Below are 26,214 nucleotides of genomic sequence, written 5' to 3'. Positions count from 1 at the left end.
TTAAAATTCCGTTACTTGAAAAGTATATGAGTGATTTGAATGCTTCTTGTACTAAAAGAAAGCTTATGAACTGAACTTTCATATCCTAGATTTAGAAAGTGCTTCATGTAGAACGTCACTAAAACAATAGTCCCGACATTTGGGTTTCGCTTTTTTTGACTCACCCTGTATGAATGGATGCACAAAATATGATTTTTTTTCCTTCTCCGTATGAAGGAAAGTCATCTACTTTCGGTGGTCGTTATTTCAGCGAATGGTCGAGTTGTGATCGGCCAATGGGGTGGCGTTCTCCTTGGACCTCTGATTGGTGAATGCCTTGGAGGTGTCAAAGCGACGGCGGTCCGACGATGCATCTCGCGCCTTCCTGAGGGCGCTCTTGTATTTCAGGTTTTCCTCGCGGAGTTTGTTTACCTCCTGAAAAAAATGATCAAACAAAAGTCAATCGATTTTGAGATTTTTCAGTTTTAAAGTTGCATACCCCGTACTCTTCAAAACCTGAATTTTTTTTTCTCCGAACAAATTTTCAATTTGTAGGTTTTGTTTTAATGTAAAAACTACTTTCTGACCATTTTGGGCGTCAGCAACCCTCTTAAAAAGAGTTTTGTGCTCAAATGAACCAGCCCTGCGAGAGCTGAATTATTGTCTAGCAGCTAAGAATTCAAATTTTGTGAAGAAATAATTCAATTACTAAACGTTGGTGATTTTTTTGTTTAATGTCTCATTAAAAAAGACCCAAAAAAAGCAGTTGAAAAAAGTATTTCACAAGTTGAAACTCGAAAATAGCGTGGGGAATGTACCGGTATCTTTAGCTTCTTATTCCCCTGAAATCAACATGAAAATCTATTTCATGTATCTTTTCCATTTCGCAGATGTTAACCACTTCGCGCCGAGAATATTTTCGCCGCAAATTTTGATTTTTGTAAGAGGCAAAATTTCCAGCCAACCTTTTGATATACAGCCAAACGCCACAAATACTGATTCGCAAGAGTCACTTCAACAGATTTTGTACGCTAAATCTTGCCGAAGCCTCATATGTTTCAACACTCCGGGGTGTGCACTGGAGCGTAAATTGTACAACAATAGGCCGTGCACAATGGCCAATTCAAGATCAACACACGGTCCGCCTCCACAGACTCCACAGACTTTGCGTGTGTGTACAAAATGCACGAGGAATAAGCATGTTTAGACATCACCCGGAGGCGAGTCGAGGCAATCTTGACATTAAACCCAAACCCGTCAGCCGTGCCTGTGTATAAAAACAGCCAGTTCGTGTTATCACGTCCTCCAACGCGAACTCATTAAGTGTCATATTTCGTGTAACTCTTTCTGTGCTCAACATCTGCGCAATATAAGGGGCGGGGCTTTGTAAATTGTGGAGGGGGTGAGCTACTGACCTGTTTGAGTTTGAGGTTCTCGTCCTTGATTTTCACCACATGTTGGATCTTCTGTTTCTGGTTCTGATGGCCCAGCAGCTTGGCGTAGCTCTGGCTCAGTTTGTTGATCTCGCTCTGCGCCGCGTCCTTCTGGCCCAGTAACAGCGTCCGCTCAGCGGCAAACTGATCCAGCTGATCCTGGTTGAGGAAAACAATATCAAATGAAATGTTTACATCATAAGCAACATTTGTTCACAAGACCCTAAGATGTTAAAGGAAAGGCTTCTTCAATACTAACGTGTTCTGTAAAAAACCTCGCAACTTTACTGACACTTTGACGATCATAGTGACATTTGTATTTGTACATATCCTCGTTGGACATTTTTTTCTCTCCCATCTATAGGGGATGTTTCACAGAACTTTACAGTTAGTTTATCCCCTAAAAATCAGTCTCATCTCAAAAACAATTAATCTTAGGCCCCGTGGATTAATTCCGATTTGCGTGCGCCCCCGTGCGCACGCGTGCGCACGCGTGCTCATGCGTGCTACCCCGTGCTGCACGGGTCTGCCCGCAATTGCGTGCCGTTGCGTGCCGTTGCGGGCAACTGCGTGCCATTGCGTGCTTATGCGGGCTATTGAGCACAGGCAAGGGTTGCTACACTAATCCCTAGATTAACGCTGACAAAAGAAATTGGGTAGCCGGCCAAGGCGGCACCAGACAAAGAGGTTGTGATAAATAATGAAAGGTTTGCGATGAAAGGGCTGGAGTTCCAATGACATAAAAGACGTTGGTGCCTGGCAGTGCCACAATGCATGGTGTCTGGATTACTCTTTTATGATACGTGACATTACATGTACATGTACTACACTTTACGTACGTAAGGCTAGGCTATTTTCATAGCTTTTTTTGCGTCGTTTGATTGAGCTCCGGACATATTATATTTCTTTTTATTTTTCGTTGAGAGCTTCGGTTTTAATTGAAAGACACCGAACGTTCTTACTGTAAATATGAAAGACTGCTTTATTTATGTCATTATTCTTAATTTATATTAATCGGCATTTTTAAGAAAGTTCCACTCCATTATTCAAGTTATAACACCAATTATTGAAAGAGAAAGAATACACATCATCAAGTTCATTTTCATCATTCAACTTTATAGTCCTCCGATCAAAAGTCATGATAGGCACTGCTGTACATCAGTCATAGGCCTGCACGTACGTATCGTCATGATATGTTGATAAAGTAATAGGCCTCATAATTGGGGCCGCGCCCATTGAGAGTCAAGTTGATTTTTTTGTTGCAATGGCGATGGGTATTTTATTTGCTGTAGGCCCATGCATGCACAATTGAAGTTGAATGTTTTGTTCGTTTCATTGTAACTGTTGTATCCATTTTCTCATTGACATAAAAAAAAATGTTATGTGCTCTCAAATTTTCAATTTTGAATTACACCGACCCCAAGTAAAATTTGCACTGACGACATTCCGGTACCCTGGCCGCGCGGATGCCAAATTTCAAAAGTAAATACATGTATCAGGTGTGTTTATGTTTATGAAGTTGATACTCCAATCAATCAAAGACTGTGACTCACATTTACATAATTAACAAGCAAACCGCGTAAAGATCGTGAGACTGTCATGGAGACATGATTCGTCGTCGGCCCCCAAAAAGTATTATTCACGTTCCCAGTGCCGGCCCGGCAAAATCAAGAGTATGTGTCCACGCATTATCCCTGTTTATAAAAACCACTACCGCGTGTCAGACAACGTCTGGCAATGGCCGATCCCGCTCCACATAACACGGAACATGCGTGCACGCGTTATTACTATTAAATACCGCCAGCCAGACTACATGTAAGTCTGACACCACTTCCATCAGCGTACAATACCATGCGGTTGTAGACCAGTCTGGCTGCGTCTCGCCGTTTACAAAATTCTCTCATTTCGCTTCTGTACCCCGACCTTTAAAATTTCTTTGCGGCAAGGTGCGGCAAGCTTTTAATAATTTCTTTTGATACCACTGTTTCAATAAAAGTCTGCACTTAGTTCTGGGTACGAGTGTACCAGTCCGTACCATTTTTATTTATAAAGTTATGATAAAGACAGTTCGATTTTTTAAGTAGATTTTAATTCTACACGGTGTTTTAAATGAAAGTACCGGCTCACGCGGTAATGTTTGGGGCATTTCCTGTCCTTTCCTGGGCACTTTTATCATTTCGTTAAAATTTCCTGTCTTTTTGGAACGCGTGTAATTATTGGTACCACCAGAGTAGATGAGTCATGCTTGGCCCTGCCAAGTGTTTACAATTAACTAATGAGCGGATTAAGGGACACAATGGCTAAAGTCCAAGACGATGTCTATTGTGCATTTCTGCGGTTTGTTTGTAATGTTGTACCGCCTGGCACTGAGCCCGTTTGCGTGCCACTGCGTGCAAGTCCGTGCCAATGCGTGCCGATGCGTGCCGATGCGGGCCAGTGGGTTCAAAATCTCCTTTGTTCGAGCTTGCCTGCGTGCGCACGCGTGCGCACGGGGGCGCACGGGGGCGCACGCAAATCGAAATTAATCCACGGGGCCTTAAAGGGAACAACATTGGCAAACATCAAAAAACAAGATGACCAACTTAACACGAAATACCATACTGGACTGTCAGTAACTAACAGTCTAAAGCATCCTGTAAAATCATATCACCTGGTGTGCTGTCATTTTCAAGAAAAGTGGTATTTTTGTATCAATTTTCAACGCTGGTCAGCCGACTAGCATTGGAAAAAATTGGCTTTTTCAAATACTGCTCCCACTTTATCATATTTTATCACATTTTGTTTGCAATCGATTATACATCTGTAAACGGGTACAAGTCAGCTCGACTGGTTCCCTGACCGTACAATTCCCTGACATCTATAAATTGCTCTGTTTCTTCTTAAGTGGGGTCAGGGAACCAGACTACAAGAACATGATTGTTTTTCTTGGCTTTCCAGCATCCCCGAACCCAAAACTTCAAACAAGTCAGTGTAACAGTATTTGCTATAAAAATACTAACCCCCAAATCGATCCATTTCTGGAAATTGCAGCAAAAGCAAATGTTGTACATTCCCTTATTCACACCGTTGAATGCACGGCAAATTAGAAAGCTGTAAAGTCAAGCCAACATTCATATTTACGTCACTATCAAACACTTCACACAAGTTTAGTTCTTACTTTGAAGGGTGCCACCTTTGCTTGAAGCTCCTCAAACTTTGCCCGCCAACTGAAAACAAAAAAGGATTGTATAATTAATAGTGAAAATACACACAGCAAACAGGCTTTTCTTGCCTTACATGTATGTATTTAACGAGAGCTAAGGAGATAGCACGTAAATAAAACAGAAAATTTGCTGTCAACAAATTGGACGGCCTTACTTTTAGATCTTACCCGAATCTTTCCCGAGAAATAATCCAGTCAGTAAGCAAGTTGCAGCAGTTTTATTCATATTCTAAATTTTGCTGTGACAAGTTTGCCATACACCACAAAAGAAGTTGATTCCTTTTTAACTTCTTGTTGTCAGGCATGCCACTGGTAAATTTAGAAAAAGAAAACAAGGAATCTCCAAACCACACAAGACTTTGTTTTGTGTTTTTCAATTTGTAATGGCATTTATGAGAAGTAAAAAACCAGGAAATCCGTGGATCCAAGGAAAAGTTGCATGCCTGTGTTGTGACACCGATGGCTAGTTTTAAGTATATGTAAATATGAAAGTTAGAAGGAAAAGAAATGAGATATACAACAACTGAAATGCGACATTCAACAAACCAAAAATACAACGCTCAATGTAGCTTACGTGCAAAACTTTTGCAAAAGAGAAATTCAACAAGAACACACCTGGAACTTTCTTCTGCCTCTTCAATCCTGGACTCAAACTCTCTAGTCTTCTCCTCCAGCTGCTCCTTCAGCCTGGCTTCCGTCGCGTGGCAGCCCTCCACCACCCCTTCCATCCTGCGCAGCTGCTGCTTCATGCTCTTAGCCTGCTCCTCAAGCGCACCAGTCTCCTCCTCCAGCCGCTGCTTGGTCTCCGCCACGTACTTCTCGTACATCATGACCTCGCCTTCCATCTCCTCCACTTTGTCCTGCAGCTTGTTAGTCTTCTGCTCCAGGCTGTAACGCTGAGTCAACAGATCTTCCTCTGTTTGCTGTAGGCTGTGGACGGTTTGTTGCATCTCGGAGACTCTTTCCTCCGCCCTGCCGGTTTGCTCTTGGAGGTTATGTGTCTCCAGCCTCAGACTCTCGTTTTGAGACTTCAACGCTTGTTCTGATTCCTGGAACATACTGTAAAAGAAAAGACAAGGATTGCCCTTGAACATTCATAGTATACAGAGAAAAAGCAAATGAATAACCTTATTGGTAGGAGTTCAATCAAGTTTCATTCTTCCAGGGTTCCCACAAAAATTGTGGGATGAAATTCCATGACTTTTCCATGGCTTTTCCATGACTTTTCCATGGCTTTTCCATGACTTTTCCATGGCTTTGCCATGACTTTTCCATTGCTTTGCCAAAACAAAATTAGGGCTCTCCATGACCACATCCTACGCTGGTTTTGACATCATGGGTGGATACTCTCTAATCAGGTGAATGGGCAGGTATTTCATGAATCACGAAAAATGGAAGTCCTGATTTTTTAAAGGTTGGTTTTGAATATCAGGATTCCAAAATCCAAACCGTATACTGCAATTCAAACTGCTCATGTTTTCAACTCTCAAGTAGATATCCGGATAACTGACCATGATCATTTTGGATATCTGGTTCCAAAAATACCCATAAAAGCACAGCCCTAGTTTCTCACTTGGGGACCCTACCTCATCTGATCCTGCAGTTGACCCACTCTGGCCTGCATCTGACTAGTCTTCTCCTCCAGCTGCATCTTAGCCTTCGCTGCAGCAGCTTCGTGCATCTTGGCGTCCGTCGCCACTTCCTGCAGCTCCTCCGAGAGCAGGTTAACCTCCTCCTCCAGTCCACTCTTTGACCTCTTCAAGTCGTCGATATCTCGCTTCATGTTCTCTTCGAGGCTGGCGGTTTCCCGTCTCAGCTGACTGTTTTCCAATTTCAGTGCGGTCTCCGATTCCTCGAATGAGCTGCAAATTTGAAGATACAATCAGATGCCACATGAATTAAATGTGGCCCATTTGCGAGAGGCAGTGTGTCGCAGAGATGCGATGAGCTTTCATAATCACAAGTCAAATCACAAGTCACTTCACAAGCCAGGTCCCGATTTCTTGGCTCTGCTTACAGTTAGCGAAAAATCCCTGCTTACTCTTGCAGAAAGTGCTTAGAGTGAGCATATTTCATGCATTAGCAAGGAATTTTGGCTTTTGCGCATGCGTACATCCTGTAACTAAGGATTCTGTGCTTACAGGGTGAGCACAGAATTGTTCTGCTAGCGCGGTTAGCACAGAATGTTGATCGTAAGAATTCTGTGGTTAGCAGCGCCATGAAATTGGGCCCAGATCTAAAGTAACAGGGGATTAAGAATGACAAAGTAAGGCCTTTGTTAAGCCTACTTTCCATATCGACGTAAGACACGCAAAGTGATACGCAAACAGGACCCAAACTGCAACGCAGACATATGGAAACATATCATCCGGAAGTGTCGCCGATAACCCAGACAGACGCAACCTACCTCGCAGACGATCGGCACAGTTGAACCCAGTTCAACTTTGCCAACAGTTCAACGTACTGTCTGTGAAGTCTACGTAAGCTCAACACTGATATGGAAACCAGGCTTTACCGTTCATTTGAACAGTGAGACTGGATGACTTGTGATGCACGTGTGACTAGTTAACGCTCACCCGGTAAAGAGTTTACTAGTTTTTACTTGTTCGAGAGAGGACCAATGCAGCCTTTAAATCCTCTTTGTACCTCACCATTACTTATGAGCCAGGCAGTGCTATCTTATAAGGTAACCCCCATAACACCAACGAATCGGCCAAATCCGGCCAACTGTGCAGACAAGATGCATGTGGGGTGCTGTGGTCCAATGGTTATGGTGTTCGACTCGTGTGCCGTGGTGCATGGGTTCGAATCCTGACCGTGGGAACATGGTGCTTGCGCTCCTGAGCAAGGCGCTTTACCATTATTGCTTCGTCCTTCGGATGGGACGTTAAGCCGTAGGTCCCGTGTGTTGTGTAATGCACTTTAAAGAACCCAGTGACACTTGTCGCTAAGTGAAGAGGTTTGCCCCGGTGTTTCTGGCAGTGGCTGCTTAATGTGCCGCAGCACCTTGTAAACCATTATAAAGGTGCTACATAATGGTTCTCATATTTCCCATGTACTTCATTTACCTGTCTCTAGTAATAGACATAATTTCCAGCGCCTTGAGTACCTAATTGTTGGTAGATACGTGCGCTATATAAGACTTCGGTATTATTATTATTTAAAAGACTGCCAGTGCATAGCCATCTGAATCAATTGAAAAGGATATACTGTCGGCTCTGGGCACAGGAAGAAACAATACACACCGAGTTGGTCTTCGTGTGACCACTGGGCCAACGGCAGCAATGGTATTCACTTGTCTTTCACATTTCATTTTGCCACTGTTGGGGGATCTTGTGCGAAGATTCCACCAAGGTATTTCTATTTTGGGCAAGCTTACAGCCGCGGTAGCTTCAAAACAGAACTGTTGCGCATGAAGCGTCTTCAAATCTGTGCTATGCCGATTCCAGTCAGTATTTTGTTTCATTATTTTTTTTTAAGTTGAACAAAGAAATTGACAGGAGTGGGGTTTGAACCTGCCACCTCCGGATTGCCGTTCCTGTGCTCTGCCAACTGAGCTATCCAGCCCTATGTTGGTGGTGCTAATCAGACGCCAAGAGAAATTTTGAAGTGACAGCAGTTCTCGTTGACTCACCTGACTTCTTCCTCGAGCTCGCTGATCCGTGTCTTCATCTGACTAGTTGTCTGCTCAAGTAGTAACTTCATCTCCCCGGCCGACTTCTGAAACATCTCGCGTTGCTCCTCTATCTTGCTGAGTTTGTCTTGGAGCTGACAAGTCTCCTGCTCCAGGCTACTTCTGGTCTCTTGTAGCTCCGAGACTTTGTCCTTCATCTTGGAGTTCTCTTCTTGGAGAAAATTCTTGTGCGACCTCAGAGCGACCTCAGATTTTTTAAGAACACTGGAAAAAAATAAAATTTGATCGACCAGTAAAATTAATTAGAATATTCCTTTTTCGAGATGAAATAAAATCCCCCAGTTTAGATTTTCTACAAGGTACGCTAACTCCTTACGATTGTTACGAAAAGTCAACGTACCTGATTTCATCCTCTAGTTCATGGATTCTAGCGCTCATCTGGCTAGTTGTCTCCTCCAGCAGCAACTTAGTCTCGGCAGCAGATTTCTCATGCATGACTGCCTCCTGCTCCTTGTGCTCAAGACTAGCTCTGAGCTGACTAGTCTCCTTCTCCAGGTCTGTTTTAGCAGCCAGCAGATTCTGCTCTGATTGCGTCAAGTTGGCGATGGTTCGCTGCATGTCTGAGCCATTGGCATCCAGCTGGTTAGTCTTCTCCTCAAGGCTGGAGATTGTTGCTTTCAGGGATGCCTCCAATTCTTTGTGAGTGCTGAAATGGGTTTTCCCAAATGTAAAAGATGACATTTTTGACAGGTACATGTATTACAAAACTGATTATAATTTGAAGTTGTGATATGCAAAAATTTAAGCTACAATTGTTAGAAAAACCATTCGATTTTATTTTAGTACATGTCAGCTACTTTGATTAGGAAATCGCTTTGAAAATAATTGAGAACTTGAAATAAAGAGATGCACATTTGCCTACTTCTTCAGAGAAGTAAATTCCGATTCCTTGGCCTTCCTCCTGCAAGTCTCTTCCTGAAGTTGCTCGTTAGTGCCTTCTAGCTCCCCAAGCAGTCTCTGTGCTTCTGCATTCTTCATGGACAGCCGTGTCTGAGTGTCCACCAGTCGCCGGCTGAACTCCTGCTTAACGGCCTGGGTGGATTCCTCCAAGGCTGCCAGCTTCCTGAGGTGGTCCTCTTCTCCTTGCCGGAGACGCCTCTCCGCATCCACCGTCTGTTGCCTGGAGATGGAAAGCTCCTTCTGGAGTTGATTCACATCCTCGCGGATGCTCTGGCAGGATTCCTTCATGGTAGACATCTCCTTGAGATGTTCTTCTTCCTGTTCCTGGAGTTGCCTCTTGGCATCTGCCACCTCCTGCTGAACTGTGGATAGTTCTTGCTTCATGGCCTGATTGGATTCCTGGATGGCAGCTACCTTCTTCTTGTGGTCTTCCTCTTGCTCTAGGAACATGATCTGAGCCTCTTGGACTTGCTGCTTAGCAGCTTCGAGGTCTTCATGAAGCTGGTTGATGGCTGCCTTGGCAGACTCCTCAGCAGTGGCCGTCATCTTCTTATGATCTCCCTCTCGCTCAAGGAGCACATTCTTCACCTCTGCTGTTTGCTGCTTGGCCAGTGCAATGTCTTGGTGAAATTGATTGATCTCCTCCTTGGCAGCCTCAAGGTCTTGGTGAAGCTGGTTGATGGCCTCCTCGGCAGATTCCTCCGCCTCGGTCATCTCCTCCAGGTGCTCCTCATCGCTTTGCCTCAGCTTCGTCTTGAAGTCAGCCATCTGCTGCCGAGCGACAGACAGCTCTCCCTGTAGCTGGTTCACCTCAGCAACACTCTGTCCAAATTCCCTGTGGTGAGGATGGCATTCAGAAAATGTCAAATAATGCAGTGTAGTCAACATCAGATGAATAATCGAAAAGTACTTTGAAGAAGCCACAGTTACATAGCCACAGAGATATCTGTGATCTTTAAGGGCTGAAGATCTTTAAGACCATCTCCAATATGATTTGGACACTTTACACCAGAATCAAATACAATCCAAACTTGGAATTGTAAATATGACTGAACGTTTTATGAAGAATGGAATCTCTCTAACTAGCTATTTTTCTCTGAGATTCCCTTTTTGGACGTGCTTAGAAATTCCGATGAACATTAGAATCAGTGGATTTAGTTGTGGATTTGAGGTTTTCAGTTTTTGGGGGGTCGTGGAAGTGTGGAGTCAATTCCAGAAACACGACTTGCGGACAAAATGGATTGCAAAACCTTTGGAAATTTTACACTGGGTTTTTCTCTTCGCTGACTTATTTAGAAACACTGTTGTCCAAGGGCTTGTGAGAAAAATTCACAAGCTTAAAGGAAACATGCAGTCCAAAATTTTCATAACGTATTTTATTTTATATATACATTCATTTATGTGTATTAAATGTGAATTAAAAGCAGAAATGGTTCTGGTGTACGTTTAGTGTGGTAATTTGCCGTCCAAAATTGAACCCCCCCTTTTTGATTTTCGCGGCAACTCCAAATGAGGGCGCTGTTCATGACATAAACAAAGGCAGAGAAATCCAGGGCCCGTAAATGACGTCTGGGTACGAGACGGATTAGCGAAGCTACTGTGCTGTGTGTATGTGCAGCCGCCGCGTACCCGTACGTGGCATTATATGCACACGTACGAATGTGTCTACATGTACATGTACATGGGATATGTACAGTACACGTGGACGTGCCACGGTGCCACCGTTGTCAAATGAACACAACGACGACCGTCATGACCGTAAAAGTTCCGAAGACCGTCCTCTTCTTTCCTTAGCGAATCCGATGAAAATGGTACAGATTCGTCCGATTCCAATCAGAGTTCTAATGATTCAAACACTGACTCGATGTTTTTTTAGGGGCATGCCCAAGTTGCTGTACAGACCAGCATCAAAGCACGACGGCTCAAAGTGCAGCGCAGAGGGCCGCGAACTCACTGGGCCCGGACCACTTTGCTCTGGTATTTACCTTCACTTTGGCTCTCCAAATGCTCCGATATTTCGGATTTACTGGAAACAAATGAAGGCTTACTCCATCCTTGGTAGTTTTGCTACACCCAGCAGCCACACACCTTGTCGGCATGGCCGAAAATCGGGTGTTATTTCTCCTCGATTCCGAACGAAACACCAGAAAAACTTTCAGTGCCGCAATGTATATGTACATGTATTATGATGCACGCCGCAATGCCGGTGCCCCCGCAGCGCGGCAAGTCTCTGCCTTCGCTTGCGTCATACCCCTCGCGAAGTTTTATGTTAATGAAGCTTCCCTTTGTGGGGCGGAGTAGTTTGACCAAACATGTTCACAAATTATTTTCCCCCATTTATCTTAGAAAATAAACACCGCCATACACAAAATATTGTTAAGAACATCATCCTTTATTGATTTAAGCAAAAAAAATGCAATCAAAATTTTATTGCATGTTCCCTTTAAGGACGGTTCATACTCGGTGCAAAAGTGAACGCGAACTTGTGACGTCAGGGCAATTTTTCGCGCTGCGAATTCGTAAAAGTGGTACACATATCAACTCCGGCGAATTTCACAGCATGAAGTATGAACCAACTTTCCCTCAGGTAGGACTTGAACCCACGACCTCCTGCTTACTAGTGCAGACGTCTTACCACTCAACCACTGAGCTTGTTGGGGTCAGCTGGCCAGTTCGAGACTGACGTAGCGGTGGGTACCACCAAACTTCTTTGGTTATGGTACCAAATTTTAAAGTTGCTTAGTCTATCATCAACCCACCTCTTCAACTCCTCGTTCAGTTCCTCTGCTTTCGTTTCTGCATCCACCCTCTTCTGCCGCTCCTCCTCGGCGAGGTCCTGCTGAACTTTGACCTCCGACCTGACCTGGCTGAGCTCCTCCTGCAGCTCCTTCTTCCGGTTCTGCAGTTTGCCGATGGTGTTCCATGCGGTGGACAACTGGGGCTCCATATCAGCTCTGAAAGGTGGAGAGGGGACAAAAAAAGAAAAGTTTTCAAACACGCTGGCTGCATGTAATTGAACTCAGCCACTTAATAGGTTCTCTAAAGAAAACATAAGGCTGTTGAAGTGTGAAGTTTGGACCATGAGGTACAGAGTCATTGGTTGTATTGCGCATGCCTCAGTATGTATGTAGAAAGAACCCGAACAGTGACCAGTCGCGTGTGAGAGTTAAGGCCGGTCATACTTCCCATGAAATTCTGTGCAAAGCAAATTCGTTAGGGTAACGGCGAACGTCACCATGAAACTGTAACTGTTTACGTCATGAAATTCTCTTCGCTTCCATGTGGAGTATCACCCAGCCTTTTGAGTCTCAAGTAAAATAGATCAGATTTCATTGGAGTCCAAGTTTCATATGACGCCATGTACAAATATTTTGTCTTGAGCTGTTTCTAGGTCTTTGCTAATTACAACCACAGCAGAAGTAGCAGGTTTGTTACCCTCCGATAAGGTAACGATATGTACACTGCAATACATCGTCCTGAATCCCGTTAGAAATTCGCAAGACTTAATCCTTCACAGAAGAGTGATCAGTACGATGTCAGTTTTTATGTACAAATGCTTACCTTAATCTGTGCCTGACATTGACCAAGACTCATGCATTTATTTGGAGAAAAATAAATGGTGAACTTTTTTTTTAAAATTTTTTCCTGAAAGAGGATTTTCTAGTTGAGATTGCCATTAGTTTTATTTCAGCATGATTTGATGTGCGCGGAATCATTTTTATTCTTATCAAATACAACGGACATAATAAAATATATATAAATCAATAAATGAATATGAAATTCCAAAGACAGAACTGAATATTTCAAGGAATTCAAGACAAAAACAAATCAGTATTTTGACAATTTCTTTTCACAATGAAAAAAATAACACTACACACAAATGACATTAGAAAATAAACATCAGGTTTTCTTATTATGCATTATCAAATTAATTGCAGAAATGATTAAATTACATGTACTCAATAGAAAAGTTAAGGAAAATAAACTAATGCACACATTTGACGGCAAGTGGGCAACATACGTTGCCTACAATTTAGCAACAAAAGAGGTAAACGAAAAAGCTAAACTTTTTTTGTAAAAATTACCATTCTCATTCACGAATTTATCAAATAGTACTGTTCACAGTTTGAGAAAGAAATAACAGAGGCATCTTTATTGCAAAAATATTTCAATATGATTGGCTGTTTCTAAATGAAGAGTAATTTCCAAAACGCGATATACGCCATTTTGTTCCGTAAGAATCCTGCTCTCTTCTGACTGCCCAAAAGCAATTTCAATGGCAAACACAACTTAACCACTTCGCGCCAGGATTTATTTTTGCCGAAAATTTCAATTTCGCAAAAGGCAAAATTTCCCAGCCAACTTCTGATATACAGCCAAATGCTACAAATTCTGATTCAAAAGAGTCACTTCAACAGTATTTGTACGATATTTCTCATATGTGACCTGTTCTGTCAAAAGCAGACGCTTCTGGGCAGAGGTTGAAATTGAGATAGGGCCAAAAAACGCTGAGGGGGTGATTTTGTTTTATTTTCACATTTTTGCATATTTGTAATCCTGAACATGTCTAAAATATAATATAAAAGTTTGAAACCCGAATTTGAACTCTAGATATACTATTTTTGATGATTTGTTAAGGTATATCAGTTAAAGAAATGACTGTTTTGTGACGTTTGTGGCCATTTTCTCCGTTTTCTACTTTCCGACACAATGAACTTCAAAATAGCATAACTCTGCCCAGGAATGACCGGTTTCAAAAAATAAACCACCTATTAAAAGGAAAAGACAATATGCAAAAATATCATTTTATGACCTTATGCCCAGAAAAGTCTGATTTTGACAGAACAGGTCACATATGTCAATACTCCGAGGTGTGCACTGGAGCGTAAATTGTTGAACAACAAGATCAACACACAGTCTGCCTCCACAAACTTCACAGACTTTGTGTGTGTGTACAAAAGGCACGAGGAATTAGCGTGTTTCTACGTCACCCGGAGGCGAGTCGAGGCAATCTTGACGTCTTAACCCATAGGCCGTGCCTGTGTATAAAAACAGCCAGTGCGTGTTATCACGTCCTCCGATGTGAACTGATTAAGAATACAATAAGGTGAAAAAGAAGTTTAAAAACAGTTGAATGCTACACTGTTAGTTTCACAACGATGCAAAATGTTCACCTTTTTCTAATGGACAGGTCACAAGTTGGAAATAGACTCTTCAAAATATCAGACAAGAAATATAAGAATTACCCCCAAAAATATTGCCAACTTGGTTGGATGTGCCAAAAATATTAATGTACAATATTCTTGAACTGTTTATTTAAGATATATGCCAGAGCAAGTTAAACAGTAAGGCTACATTGTTTTGTTTCACAAAACAGACAATGTGGTACAAATGACTTGCTCTTAAAAGCTTTCAATAGATGCCTAGTTATGTTTGAGCATTTTGCCACACAAAACAATATTTTAGATGGTACAGTGTATGTTCTGTCCATTTTTAAGTAGAAAGCTTAGAAAACATTAAAACATGATCAGTTGTTAATTTTTTTTAAATAGATAACAATGGTGAAATCATGATTTTATAGTTTAGTTAATCGGTATGTATCCATGGTAACTTTAATTTTAAATTTGTCAATCACATGTTTAAGTATTTTTGCCGAATCAAAGAACTATACAATACATCTGAAGCAGGTTATCCAAAAACAAACCTGTCAAATACTCGGCTCAGTAGATATACATTTAGAGAAAGCTGTGAAAATGCGTCCTCACATTTCTTGACGCAAAGCAAAGTTTCCGTTAAAAGCCCTCCCTTCCAAAATGTTGATTAATGTACCATTTTAATTTGCACGCTCTTGTGGTATGATCTACATGTATAGTTTGTCATTCAGGAAAAATAGTTATCATTCACGGATATTTTTCCGATTGCAAACTTAAACTAAATTTGGTAAATTGGGGGTAGTATATGAAAAAAAGAAGAAGCTGTTTTAGTCTAGTAAGGCCACAAAAAAAAAGTGTCCAGTTTCTGGTATGGAGCTTGCCCAAAAAGTGGTGCGGTGACGCGGCTTTTTTTTTTTTTACACCGGATTTTTTTTGCTTCAAATGTCGGCTGATGACTGCAAATGGTGCCCGACTAAATTTAGTGCAAATATATGGGAGTCCAGAGAGGCCACATAAAGCTTATACTCGATCGTAACCCCATCTAAAAACACATTAAAATTGTGCAGCAGCAGGATTCCAGTCAAACCAGTGAGTTTGGCGGTTTTGAGACATCATCTTACATTGAAATTTTTTTTTTTCCATTTTGCCGACGCGCATGGCTACGGCAACGCAGGCGCATACCAGAAACCGGAGACTTTTTTGGGGGGCCTTAGTCTAGCAAAGTACATGTACCAGTATTTCATAATAATTTGGTAGTTTTATTTTTGAGATTTTTTGCAAACGTTGTATATTCCCTTTAACCTTTAAAATAAAGGATGCTAAAAACGTGTATCTCGTATCTGCATTACATGCGTTAAGTGTGAACAAACAGATAGTAAATACCACACAATTGGCAATGAAAATATTAAAACTACGAAACTTGAAGCTCTTTCAAGCGTACTACATGTATATTTGGCATGTGGTTACAGTCCTTTGGCAAAGAAAATTATTCACATACACATCAATGTTTACTGCTACATGAAATCAGCTGCTGGCCAGACATATTTCAAACGGTATGCAAAGCCTAGAAGAAATACATGTATGTGTAATGCTGCTGAATTCGCTACTACTTGCAATCCGTAAAAATGATACTCTCTCACAAAAGGAGGCAAGTTTAAGTCTTTAAGCTGTCATACAATTTAACAGAAGAATATAAAATATGCCCAACAATTCTAAGTTCCTATTTTATCTGAATGCATTTTGCTGCAAAATCTACATACAAGTCTGCTCATATTTACAGTACTGGCAAACAAAATCTTTAACAGAAAAACTGAAAACGGAAGCTTTTTGTAAAAATTTCATTAATAATTCTCAAGTCAAACACAGAAATTGACTGTAGTGCAGGGTTCGCCCTTAATTTTTTTTTTCACTAGCCAGCCAAACTAGTGAAACAGACACTTATTAAGTCCACGGGCCTTTTCACTAGTCCGCAATAAAATATCAAAATTTTTGCGCCAGAATGTTCTTGGTTTTTCTCCTAAATACCCCGCGTGGAAGTTTATACAGGAGGCCAGAAACACTGAGGCAAACCCCTTCTCTTAGCGATAAGTGTCACTGGGTTGTTTTACATGCATTGCAATACACAACACAAGAGACCTACGGCTTTACCTCCCATCCGAAGAACCAAGTAATAATGGTTAAGTGCCTTGCTTAAGGGCACAAGTGTCCACCCGGGCTTGAACCCACACCACAGTTGCCTCTGAAACACCAGAGCATGAGTCTGGTGCTCTTAACCGCTAGGCCATGACACGCCATAATGTCATAAACAACAATGTTATTTACAATAATTTCAACTCGCCAGGCGGACTACTTAGGGAATGGTTTTGACTAGTACGCTGCTGTTTTTATTTACAATTGGCGAGCGGACTACTTAAGGTCGAACCCTGTTGGAGTAGGGATTGAACCTGCCAACTCCGGATTACCGCACTAGTGCTCTACCGACTCAGTTATCCAGCTTTATGTTTTAAGCAGATAGATTTTAAGTACTCTTTGCCTCAGGGATTAATATTTTCAATGCCACTGCCGCTGTGACGGTCTCACTTCTCCGGCGTGCTAGCTTCTCCGAGGGGGAAATTTCGCTGTAACACGCATGTGCAAAATTGTGTAGAAGTGTACATTTTCGCCAACTTTATCTGTGTGCTGAGCTCTTTGGGGTTGTACTGGTGTACGTAAGAGTAAGGATATTTGTATGTACACGTTACAGGGTACCAGTTGAATCCAGAATGTTCGTGGCACGTTTCATTAAACCGAGGTTGCCAAAATAAAGACAAATTGGACATGTGATAAACTAACCACAAAAAAAGCAAGGAACACAGACCAAGGAGTTCGTTCTTAATGATTCCTCTTTGAACACACACACACGACGCTGGGAACACAAATCAGAATGCTTGAAAGACCATGGAACGATTTGACCATGTTGACTCACAGAAAGTGTTACATACCGGTAACACATTCTTGGGTGTCCCTCACTGTTTAATTAATTTCAACAGACTAGCCTGAGGAAAAGTAAGCACAGCAGACACATGAGCATGTATCGTGCTCATGTAACGTGCACTGTAACTTGCTCAATTATCTGTCGAATCCACCCGAGAAGCTAACACACCAGCGAAGTGAGACCGTGACACCGCAAATGCAAAAGATGCTTCGTTAAAGCCAGAGTCCATCATTTGCAGCTATCCAAAAAGTAACTGGCGTATTTATTGTTGAAAAACACACTTGGTTGAAAGATAGTAAGGGGACTAAACTCCCTGTGAAATTAATCTTTCTGGCAAGCTGTCATTTAGAAGAAATCAACGAAAGAAGGCCTTTCCAACGGTGCGTCTTAAGAAGCACTGTTGGAAATTTCCGTTAGTAGTTTTTTTTTTTTCAATCGGCGAAGCGCGTGCAAGTGTTGGCATGATGCACACTCGCGCGTGGTTGCTATAATTTGTCGGATCGGTGCGTGACATCGCGTAGCTGCAAACGGCTCAGTGAGAACGTGTCTCAGGCGCTGAATTCAGGCCCAATTCAAAACATGATTCAGCAACTTTTGATTTGAAATTGAGATCCTAGAATGCTGTTTTTCTCGGAATATACAGCTGAAGCTGAGCTGAAACTTCATCAGGTTAGCTGTTCAGCACCCTTCTTTAGATTTTGAGCACTTTTGTTGCTTCAAACGAACAAAATGCACAAATTACAATGATGGACTATACCATTAATCATCACCAAACACACACAAATATATTTGTAAGATCGCATAATTGTCAGGAATGGGTACATGTAGGCACACGGTTGAGATGCTTCTAAGTTTTTCTTAAAAAAAAATCACTCATGGTCTAACTGGACGTTGTTGCTCTCGTGATTTTTCCGCTCCGACTTGGACCGGCCCAGCCGGAACAACTTCCGGCCTGATTTGCCGAAGGAGCCCTGCTTGGCAAAGGGGCTGCTCTGGGTCTTGGTACGGTCCAGGGACGCGATCTTGGGCCTCGGTGGAGTGGTGTCGAAAAACCCTTTAGTTGAAGGTTGCGGCGACGACGGGTCGTCGAAGAAACCTAAGGACAATCTTGAACGTGGCTGGTCCACGAAGCCAGAGGAAGATCGAGAACTCTTACCCGTAGACGAGGCCATTGATATGGATCTAAAGGAGAGCAAATGAACAGGAATTTCTTTGCATTATAAAAGGGAAAATTTTAAAGCCTGCACTGATGAATAAGTGTTCACAAATGTTTATCATTCAAGTGTTCTTTTCTTTGGTCTGAAGATGTGTAATCTAAAATAATAGGCCTGAGACTTAAATGACGTCACGCTTTGTTTACATGTGCACTTTCTTATGTGGTAGACAGCCCATACTTTGTCTGGTGTCCCGACTTCGCTGCCATAGGAAAGCGGATATGTAAACAAAGCCATTACGTCATTAGGTCTCAGGTCTATTAAATGCAAGTACATGTGTAATCGCCGTTTTGTGAGAAATTTGTGATGGTGTACTTGTTTCTGTTGATTGTACCGATTTAACGAAAAAGTTGTTAAGGATTAGTTGTGTTAGTAGAAACTAGAGATATCTACTATTTCACATGCAAGGTTTATAAGGGGAAAGCACAGCAAGGTTATATTTTTAGGGGAAAAGCACAAATTCAGGGACCAACCTCATGAGAATGCTGGGAAACAACTGGCTAAGCACAGAAATATATGCTTAACGAGAACAGGTCAACGGCCAAAAGTCATGTGAAACTGTTCATTTTTGATAATTTTGCCAAACAGCTTCACCAAATTAGGCCCGAGCTGCTATGTGTCACTCGAAAAGATTCTGTCTTGCGATTGGCTGAAACCACACCATGTGACACTTCACATGAAGACAATCGGATATAATTGGTTAAAATTCCCTCCAATTGAAGTATAGTGGAAACAGTGACCACGTTAATCGTGCACATTCAGGAACATTTTCAGGAAGTAACACTGTCAGGCACTTCGACAATTCTACTTTCAATAAAGTTGAGATGTATCGTGTAGTGTGTAATAAATGTGTCTAGAATTTCAAAATGTTTGACGCGACAGCAAAATCTTCACAGCACAATGCATGATAATGCATGATTACCGGTATGTCGACAATGTGAATTTCTTGGGTATTCCTTAAGATTTTCTGTATTAACTAACCCCCTAGTACTTCCTCAGGACTACCCTGCTAAATCCAACAGAGTCCAACCGGACTTTCCTGTTCAATCCACTGTGCCTCGTTTTCAGTTGTCTGCTGAATCCAACAGTGTCCAACAATGCGTTATAATGCAGTGCAGTTGCCTGCTGAATCCAACATTTTGCATGAGGAATGTACACAAGGGGTTTACTGCTCAATCCAACAGGATCCATCGGGTACGTGACACAGTTGGATCCTGTTGGATTCAGCAGGGTTAGGGTTAAAATTACAGTAATCAACAGAAATGTTAAAATGCCACAGTTCACATTTCTGGCCATTAAACACAAAAGCACAACTGGACAAAATATACAAGTAGACATTACTATTAGACTTCAAGACAGCTGTATTAAAAGTTGAAATAAAACAAGTGGTTAGTACACCAAAGGAAGATTTGGGGACAATCTCAACTCACCTTTTACGGAAAAATCGTAACTCGGCAAAGGACAGCGCAGAACTTGGGTAGGACGAAGACCTGACCAGTTTTAACGTTTAACTATTTCTATTGAAATTGACTTTGACGATTAACAAGTTCTGGATTCATAGCAAATCCAGATATTCATATTCAATGGAAAAAATCGGGGGAAAAACACAAGAATTGAACCAATCAGTTGTTGGTCCATGTTGATGTTACCAATTTTGAATACTCACCAATTGTAAATACTGTTACCAATTTTGGATATGTTACCAATATTGAATACTGTTACCAAATTTGAATACTGTTACCAATTTTGAATACTGTTACCAATTTTGAATACTGTTACCAATTTGAATACTGTTACCAATATTGAATACTGTTACCAATTTTGAATACTGTTACCAATTGTGAATACTGTTACCAATTTTGAATACTGTTACCATTTTTGAATACTGTTACCAATTTTGAATACTGTTACCAATATTGAATACCGTTACCAAATTTGAATACTGTTACCAATTTTGAATACTGTTAACAATATTGAATACTGTTACCAATTTTGAATACTGTTTATATTGAATACTGTTACCAATTTTAAATACTGTTACCAATGTTAAATACTGTTACCAATGTTGATACTGTTACCAATTTTGAAACAAATGACCAATCAACAGAGTTTTAATCATGATATAAACCCTTAAATGTTAAAATGGTTCTTCAGCCATTTTTCTTCCAATTCAGGCAATTCAAAATGCAGTGCGCCACCAAGAGTTTGCTACCGAGAGTTCAGTTTTCCCAGTGCACTGTGGGAGATGGTTGACAAATTTGCAGCGCGAGACATTTGAAATTGTCAGTTTTCTCCAGTCAGTAGTTTTGTAAGTGTATGATTCGAAATGGTGTTTTTTGTAAGGCGACAGAACGCTTTGCCCCATCTACATGTATAACAAATTAGCTCAAGTTGTCAACTGACACTTGTTCGAATAGGCCATGTTTTGTCGACCGTAAACTTTTTAAAAAATGGACTCTCCATGGCAAACTCTTGGTGGCGCACTACATTGTGAATCCCCCAAATTATAGACCAATCCACTACGCCCAGCCCACTGCGCACGTGGCAAACAAGACATGCGCCTCTCCAATATCAAGCTGCATGCTGGACCTTTGTGCACGCATGTAGGACGTTTATCATGGCTTTCATTGGTCAAAACACTATGGGGGCACTGCGTGCGCAGTTGCTATAATTCGTCGGTTCAGTGCGCGACATCGCGTAGCTGCAATTGGCTGAATGAGAAAGCTGAATTCGGGCCCATTTTACAACATGACTCGGCAACTTTTGATGTCAAATCGAGATCCTAGAATATTGTTTTTCTCGCAATATACAGCATTCACTGAGCTAAAACTTCGTCAGGTTTTTAAGCATCCTTCTTTAGATTTTGAGCACTTTTGTTGCTTCAAACGAACATAATGCACAAATTACAAATGATGGACTGTACCTTTAATGGGTCGGTCAATTACTATCACTCAATTTTAAACATGAATCTTTATGTACACGTATTACAAGTTCTGTTTCATTCAAAGACTTAAACCTCCAAACCTGGCTCTTACGATGAAATAAGAAGTCAAATCTCTAGGTCATTTTCCAAAAACTAGGCTTAGGAATTGCTCCCTACTTGTTGATGGTTTAATTAGCAACGGAATGTGGCTTGGACGACTTTGGTCATTTTCCAAACACGGAACAAATTTCAGTGTCAAGTTTATTGTGAACTGTAAACATTACCATGAAACACAACTGGGCCCAATTTCACGGCGCTGCTTAACAGTTGGCAGCAAAGTTGTGCTTAGCATGGCAGAAAATTGTGCTAACCTTAAGCACTATATCACGGCGTGAATGCTGATGGTCGCGCGTGCATGGAGATTTCTATTGTTGCGTCACTAAGTTGAGCAAATTTTTCCTCTGAAGTAAGCGTGACTTTTGCTGTGCTTACGCTTACGGTCTCCATGAAATAGACGAAGGCTCTGTTAGCAGAAAATCGTGTGCTTAGCAGCGCCGTGAAATTGGGCCCTGCTGACATCTTGAAATTTGCTTTGCTTTTGCTTTTTTGTGAAGTATATACCAACCATTAGAGGACATTACCCGTATGCAATATTCCCTGGGAGGGCGCTTTCCATTCGTGAATGTAGCAATGCTCCACAGGTTAAAGATATAGTCCATCATTTGTAATTTGTGCATTTTGTTCGTTTGAAGCAACATAAGGGCTCAAAATGTAAAGCAGGGTGCTGAAGAACTAACCTGATGAAGTTTCAGCTCAGCTTCAGCTGTATATTCCGAGAAAAACAGCATTCTAGGATCTCTATTTCAAATCAAAAGTTGCTGAATCATGTTTTGAATTGGGCCTGAATTCAGCGTCCGAGACATGTTCTCACTGAGCTGATTGCAGCTACGTGATGTCGCACACTGATCCGACGAATTAAAGCAACCGCAAGCGTGTGTGCGTCGTGTCAACGCTTGCGCGCGCTTCGCCGAATAAAACAACGAACTATTAACGGAGGAAATTTCCAACGGAGTGTCTAGAAAGGCCTTCTTTCGCTGATTTCTTTAAAATGACAGCTTGCCAGAAAGAATAATTTCACAGGGAGTTTAGTTCCTTTACTATCTTTCAACCAAGCTGCAAATGATGGACTGTAGCTTTAAACATCAGAATAATTGAGTAGCCTGAAATACTCAAACCAAACGAATATACTCTATTTGTTTGCCTCGTTATTTGATGTCAAAGCAGCCTGTGTCACCGTAATACGTGAGGCATAACATCTTGAAATTGGACCTTGAAGCCGAAGGTGGAGACAAAGTCAAAGTTTGGGAAAACACCCTTAGAAACATCTCGGACAATTAAGTTTTTTAGGTTCAAGTCAACAATTTTTATAAATATATATGACTTGAAGCTCTGCATGGCGGATGAGATAAATTAGAAAAATAACACCATTTGGAAAGTTATCTGTTCTTAGAAGAAGTGCGGTTCTGAAAAGATCACTCAACCAACCGGTTCTTTTCAGAACCAGACTTCTTCTAAGAAGAGATTACTTTCCAGATGGTGTTACCAGCAATCTTTCCTCTTAAATTTTTATAAGTGTGATATTTCTCACCTCTGTCTTGTCTCGGCATCGTAGGCGACCTGCAAGGCGGCCAGACGCTCCTCGGCAGACTCCAGCGCTGCTTGTAACTCCTCCTGCTTCAGCAGAGATTGCTGCCCAGAAATAAATTGGAGAGAAACATTTATTGCAGATAGCAACTGCGAACTCTATGCAGAGGTGTAGGGGGTTGTGTGGCCACTCGTAAGGTGTATCAGTGATGCAGTCAGGTCCTTGCAAGTCCTTCACAAGTCCTCACATGTCACTCACAATTTCATCACAAGTCCATCATAATTTCATCACAAGTCCTTCACAAGTCCATCAGATGTCAATCATAATTTCATCACAAGTCCTTCACAAGTCCTCACCAGTGTTGTAGTAATAATTAATAATAATAATAATTTGGGAGGCTAATCATCCTTACTCGCAGCTGGTATGCTGAATTGCGAAGGACGTGGCTACAACGTGGTCGGGCCGCTGGCACGTAACGGCGCCTATGGCTGCCAGCCACATCGACCCATATATGACCACGGAGCACAGCCTGAGATCGAAAGTGTTTGATTTTTCCGGAGGGAGGAAAACTGGAGGGCCCGGAGAAAAACCCTCGTGGCACAGGAGAGAACCAACGCACAACTCTACTCACATGTGATCCGCGGCCAGGATCGAACCGTGGTCACCTTGGTGAGAGGCGAGCGCTTTACGCACAAGCCACCCATGCCACCCTCAATACTCATACTCGGTACTGGTACTTGAGTACTACTCAAGTAATTTTTTTGGAGTACTCGTACTCGTACTCGAATGTCAAAGTAATCGCACTCGAATGTCAAAGTAATCGCACTCGAAATGTCGGTACTCGTACTCGGCCAGCAAAGTACTCGTACTCGACATGTCAAAATTGTACTCGATCATCAAAGTACTCATACTTGAATAGCAGTACTCGGGGGTAAAAATGGTATAGCTTGACTTACCACGGCCTTATTTTATCAATACTGGCAATTTGAAATGGTTGATTGGCTTCTGGAGAAATCGAAGTTTCATGATTTTCCTCTATGCACATTCGGACAAACACATTTAACAGCTAGCCGTGAGTGGGTCTGTATATATCGGTCTGATTGGGCCTGGGCCAATTACGAACAATGAACCATTTGCCGTATTTGGAAATCAGTACTCGTACTCGGAAGTACAAGTACTCGTACTCGTAAGTACAAGTATTCATACTCGGAGACCTGTAAATGCACTCGGAGGTACAAGCACTCGTACTCGGTAACCTAAGTACTCGGCAGTACTCGGTACTCAGAAAAAAGTACTCGACTACAAAACACTGGTCCTCACAAGTCCATCACAAGTCATCACAAGTCATCACTAGTCCATCACAAGTCCACCACAAGTCTACCACAAGTCCACCACAAGTTCATCACAAGTCATCACGAGTCATCACAAGTCCATCACGAGCCCCTCACCAGTCCATTACAAGTCCATCACAAGTCCATCACAAATCCATCACAAGTCCATCGCAAGTCCATCGCAAGTCCATCACAAGTCCACCACAAGTCTACCACAAGTCCACCACAAGTTCATCACAAGTCATCACAAGTCCACCACAAGTCCATCACAAGTCCATCACAAGTCCATCACAAGTCCATCACAAGTCCATCACAGGTCCACCACAGGTCCACCACAAGTCCATAACAAGTCCACCACAGGTCCATCCCAAGTCCACCACAAGTCCACCACAAGTCCACCACAAGTCCATCACAAGTCCACTACAAGTCCACCACAAGTCCACCACAAGTCCACCACAAGTCCACCACAAGTCCATCACAAGTCCATCACAAGTCCACCACAAGTCCACCACAAGTCCATCACAAGTCCACCACAAGTCCACCACAAGTCTACCACAAGTCCATCACAAGTCCATCACAAGTCCACCACAAGTCCATCACAAGTCCACCACAGGTCCACCACAAGTCCATAACAAGTCCACCACAGGTCCATCCCAAGTCCACCACAAGTCCACCACAAGTCCACCACAAATCCATCACAAGTCCATCACAAGTCCATCACAAGTCCACCACAAGTCCATCACAAGTCCATCACAAGTCCATCACAAGTCCACCACAAGTCTACCACAAGTCCACCACAAGTTCATCACAAGTCATCACAAGTCCACCACAAGTTCATCACAAGTCATCACAAGTCCACCACAAGTCCATCACAAGTCCATCACAAGTCCATCACAAGTCCACCACAAGTCCACCACAAGTCCATCACAAGTCCATCACAAGTCCATCACAAGTCCATCACAAGTCCACCACAAGTCCATCACAAGTCCATCACAAGTCCACCACAAGTCCATCACAAGTCCACCACAAGTCTACCACAAGTCCACCACAAGTTCATCACAAGTCATCACAAGTCCACCACAAGTTCATCACAAGTCCACCACAAGTCCACCACAAGTCCATCACAAGTCCATCACAAGTCCATCACAAGTCCACCACAAGTCCATCACAAGTCCATCACAAGTCCATCACAAGTCCATCACAAGTCCATCACAAGTCCATCACAGGTCCACCACAAGTCCATCACAAGTCCATCACAAGTCCACCACAAGTCTACCACAAGTCCACCACAAGTTCATCACAAGTCATCACAAGTCCACCACAAGTCCATCACAAGTCCATCACAAGTCCATCACAAGTCCATCACAAGTCCACCACAAGTCCATCACAAGTCCATCACAAGTCCATCACAAGTCCATCACAAGTCCATCACAAGTCCATCACAAGTCCATCACAAGTCATCACAAGTCCATCACAAGTCCATCACAAGTCCATCACAAGTCCATCACAAGCCCCTCACAAGTCCATCACAAGTCCGTCACAAGTCCATCACAAGTCCATCACAAGACCATCACAAGTCCATCACAAGACCATCACAAGTGTATTGAACTAACCTTGAGTTGTTGCTGCAATTCCTCCTCTCTCTCCTGCGCCCGTCTCTTGCTGTTATCCAAGGTCCTCTCCACTTCCTTGTGTAAAAACTGTAGACAAAACCATTTTAAAAATAACATTGCAAACCATCAGATGCTAGTTTCCGTAGGGTAACC

At 42.2% G+C, this 26,214-nt stretch overlaps 1 protein-coding gene across 1 annotated transcript in view; it reads right to left on the bottom strand.

Annotated features, from left to right (window-relative positions):
• Positions 1 to 226: 226 nt before the first annotated feature.
• Positions 227 to 26,214, bottom strand: part of LOC119733632 (hyaluronan mediated motility receptor-like) — a 42,831-nt gene continuing 16,843 nt past the window's right edge. The window contains exons 10-20 of the mRNA XM_038207035.1: positions 26,062 to 26,148; positions 23,121 to 23,221; positions 11,968 to 12,162; positions 9,171 to 10,043; positions 8,649 to 8,954; positions 8,249 to 8,512; positions 6,201 to 6,476; positions 5,230 to 5,673; positions 4,570 to 4,618; positions 1,395 to 1,571; positions 227 to 414 (exon numbers count right to left, since the gene is read on the bottom strand). Of these exons, the coding sequence (XP_038062963.1) occupies positions 247 to 414; positions 1,395 to 1,571; positions 4,570 to 4,618; positions 5,230 to 5,673; positions 6,201 to 6,476; positions 8,249 to 8,512; positions 8,649 to 8,954; positions 9,171 to 10,043; positions 11,968 to 12,162; positions 23,121 to 23,221; positions 26,062 to 26,148 (2,940 nt within the window). The 3' untranslated portion in view covers positions 227 to 246. The remainder of the gene's footprint in view (positions 415 to 1,394; positions 1,572 to 4,569; positions 4,619 to 5,229; positions 5,674 to 6,200; positions 6,477 to 8,248; positions 8,513 to 8,648; positions 8,955 to 9,170; positions 10,044 to 11,967; positions 12,163 to 23,120; positions 23,222 to 26,061; positions 26,149 to 26,214) is intronic.

This window comes from Patiria miniata, unplaced genomic scaffold (assembly GCF_015706575.1).
Source record: "Patiria miniata isolate m_02_andy unplaced genomic scaffold, ASM1570657v1 HiC_scaffold_26, whole genome shotgun sequence".
Classification (NCBI taxonomy): domain Eukaryota; kingdom Metazoa; phylum Echinodermata; class Asteroidea; order Valvatida; family Asterinidae; genus Patiria; species Patiria miniata.
Note: the sequence above shows the minus strand (reverse complement) of the source record. Positions and strands in the feature narration are given on the sequence as shown.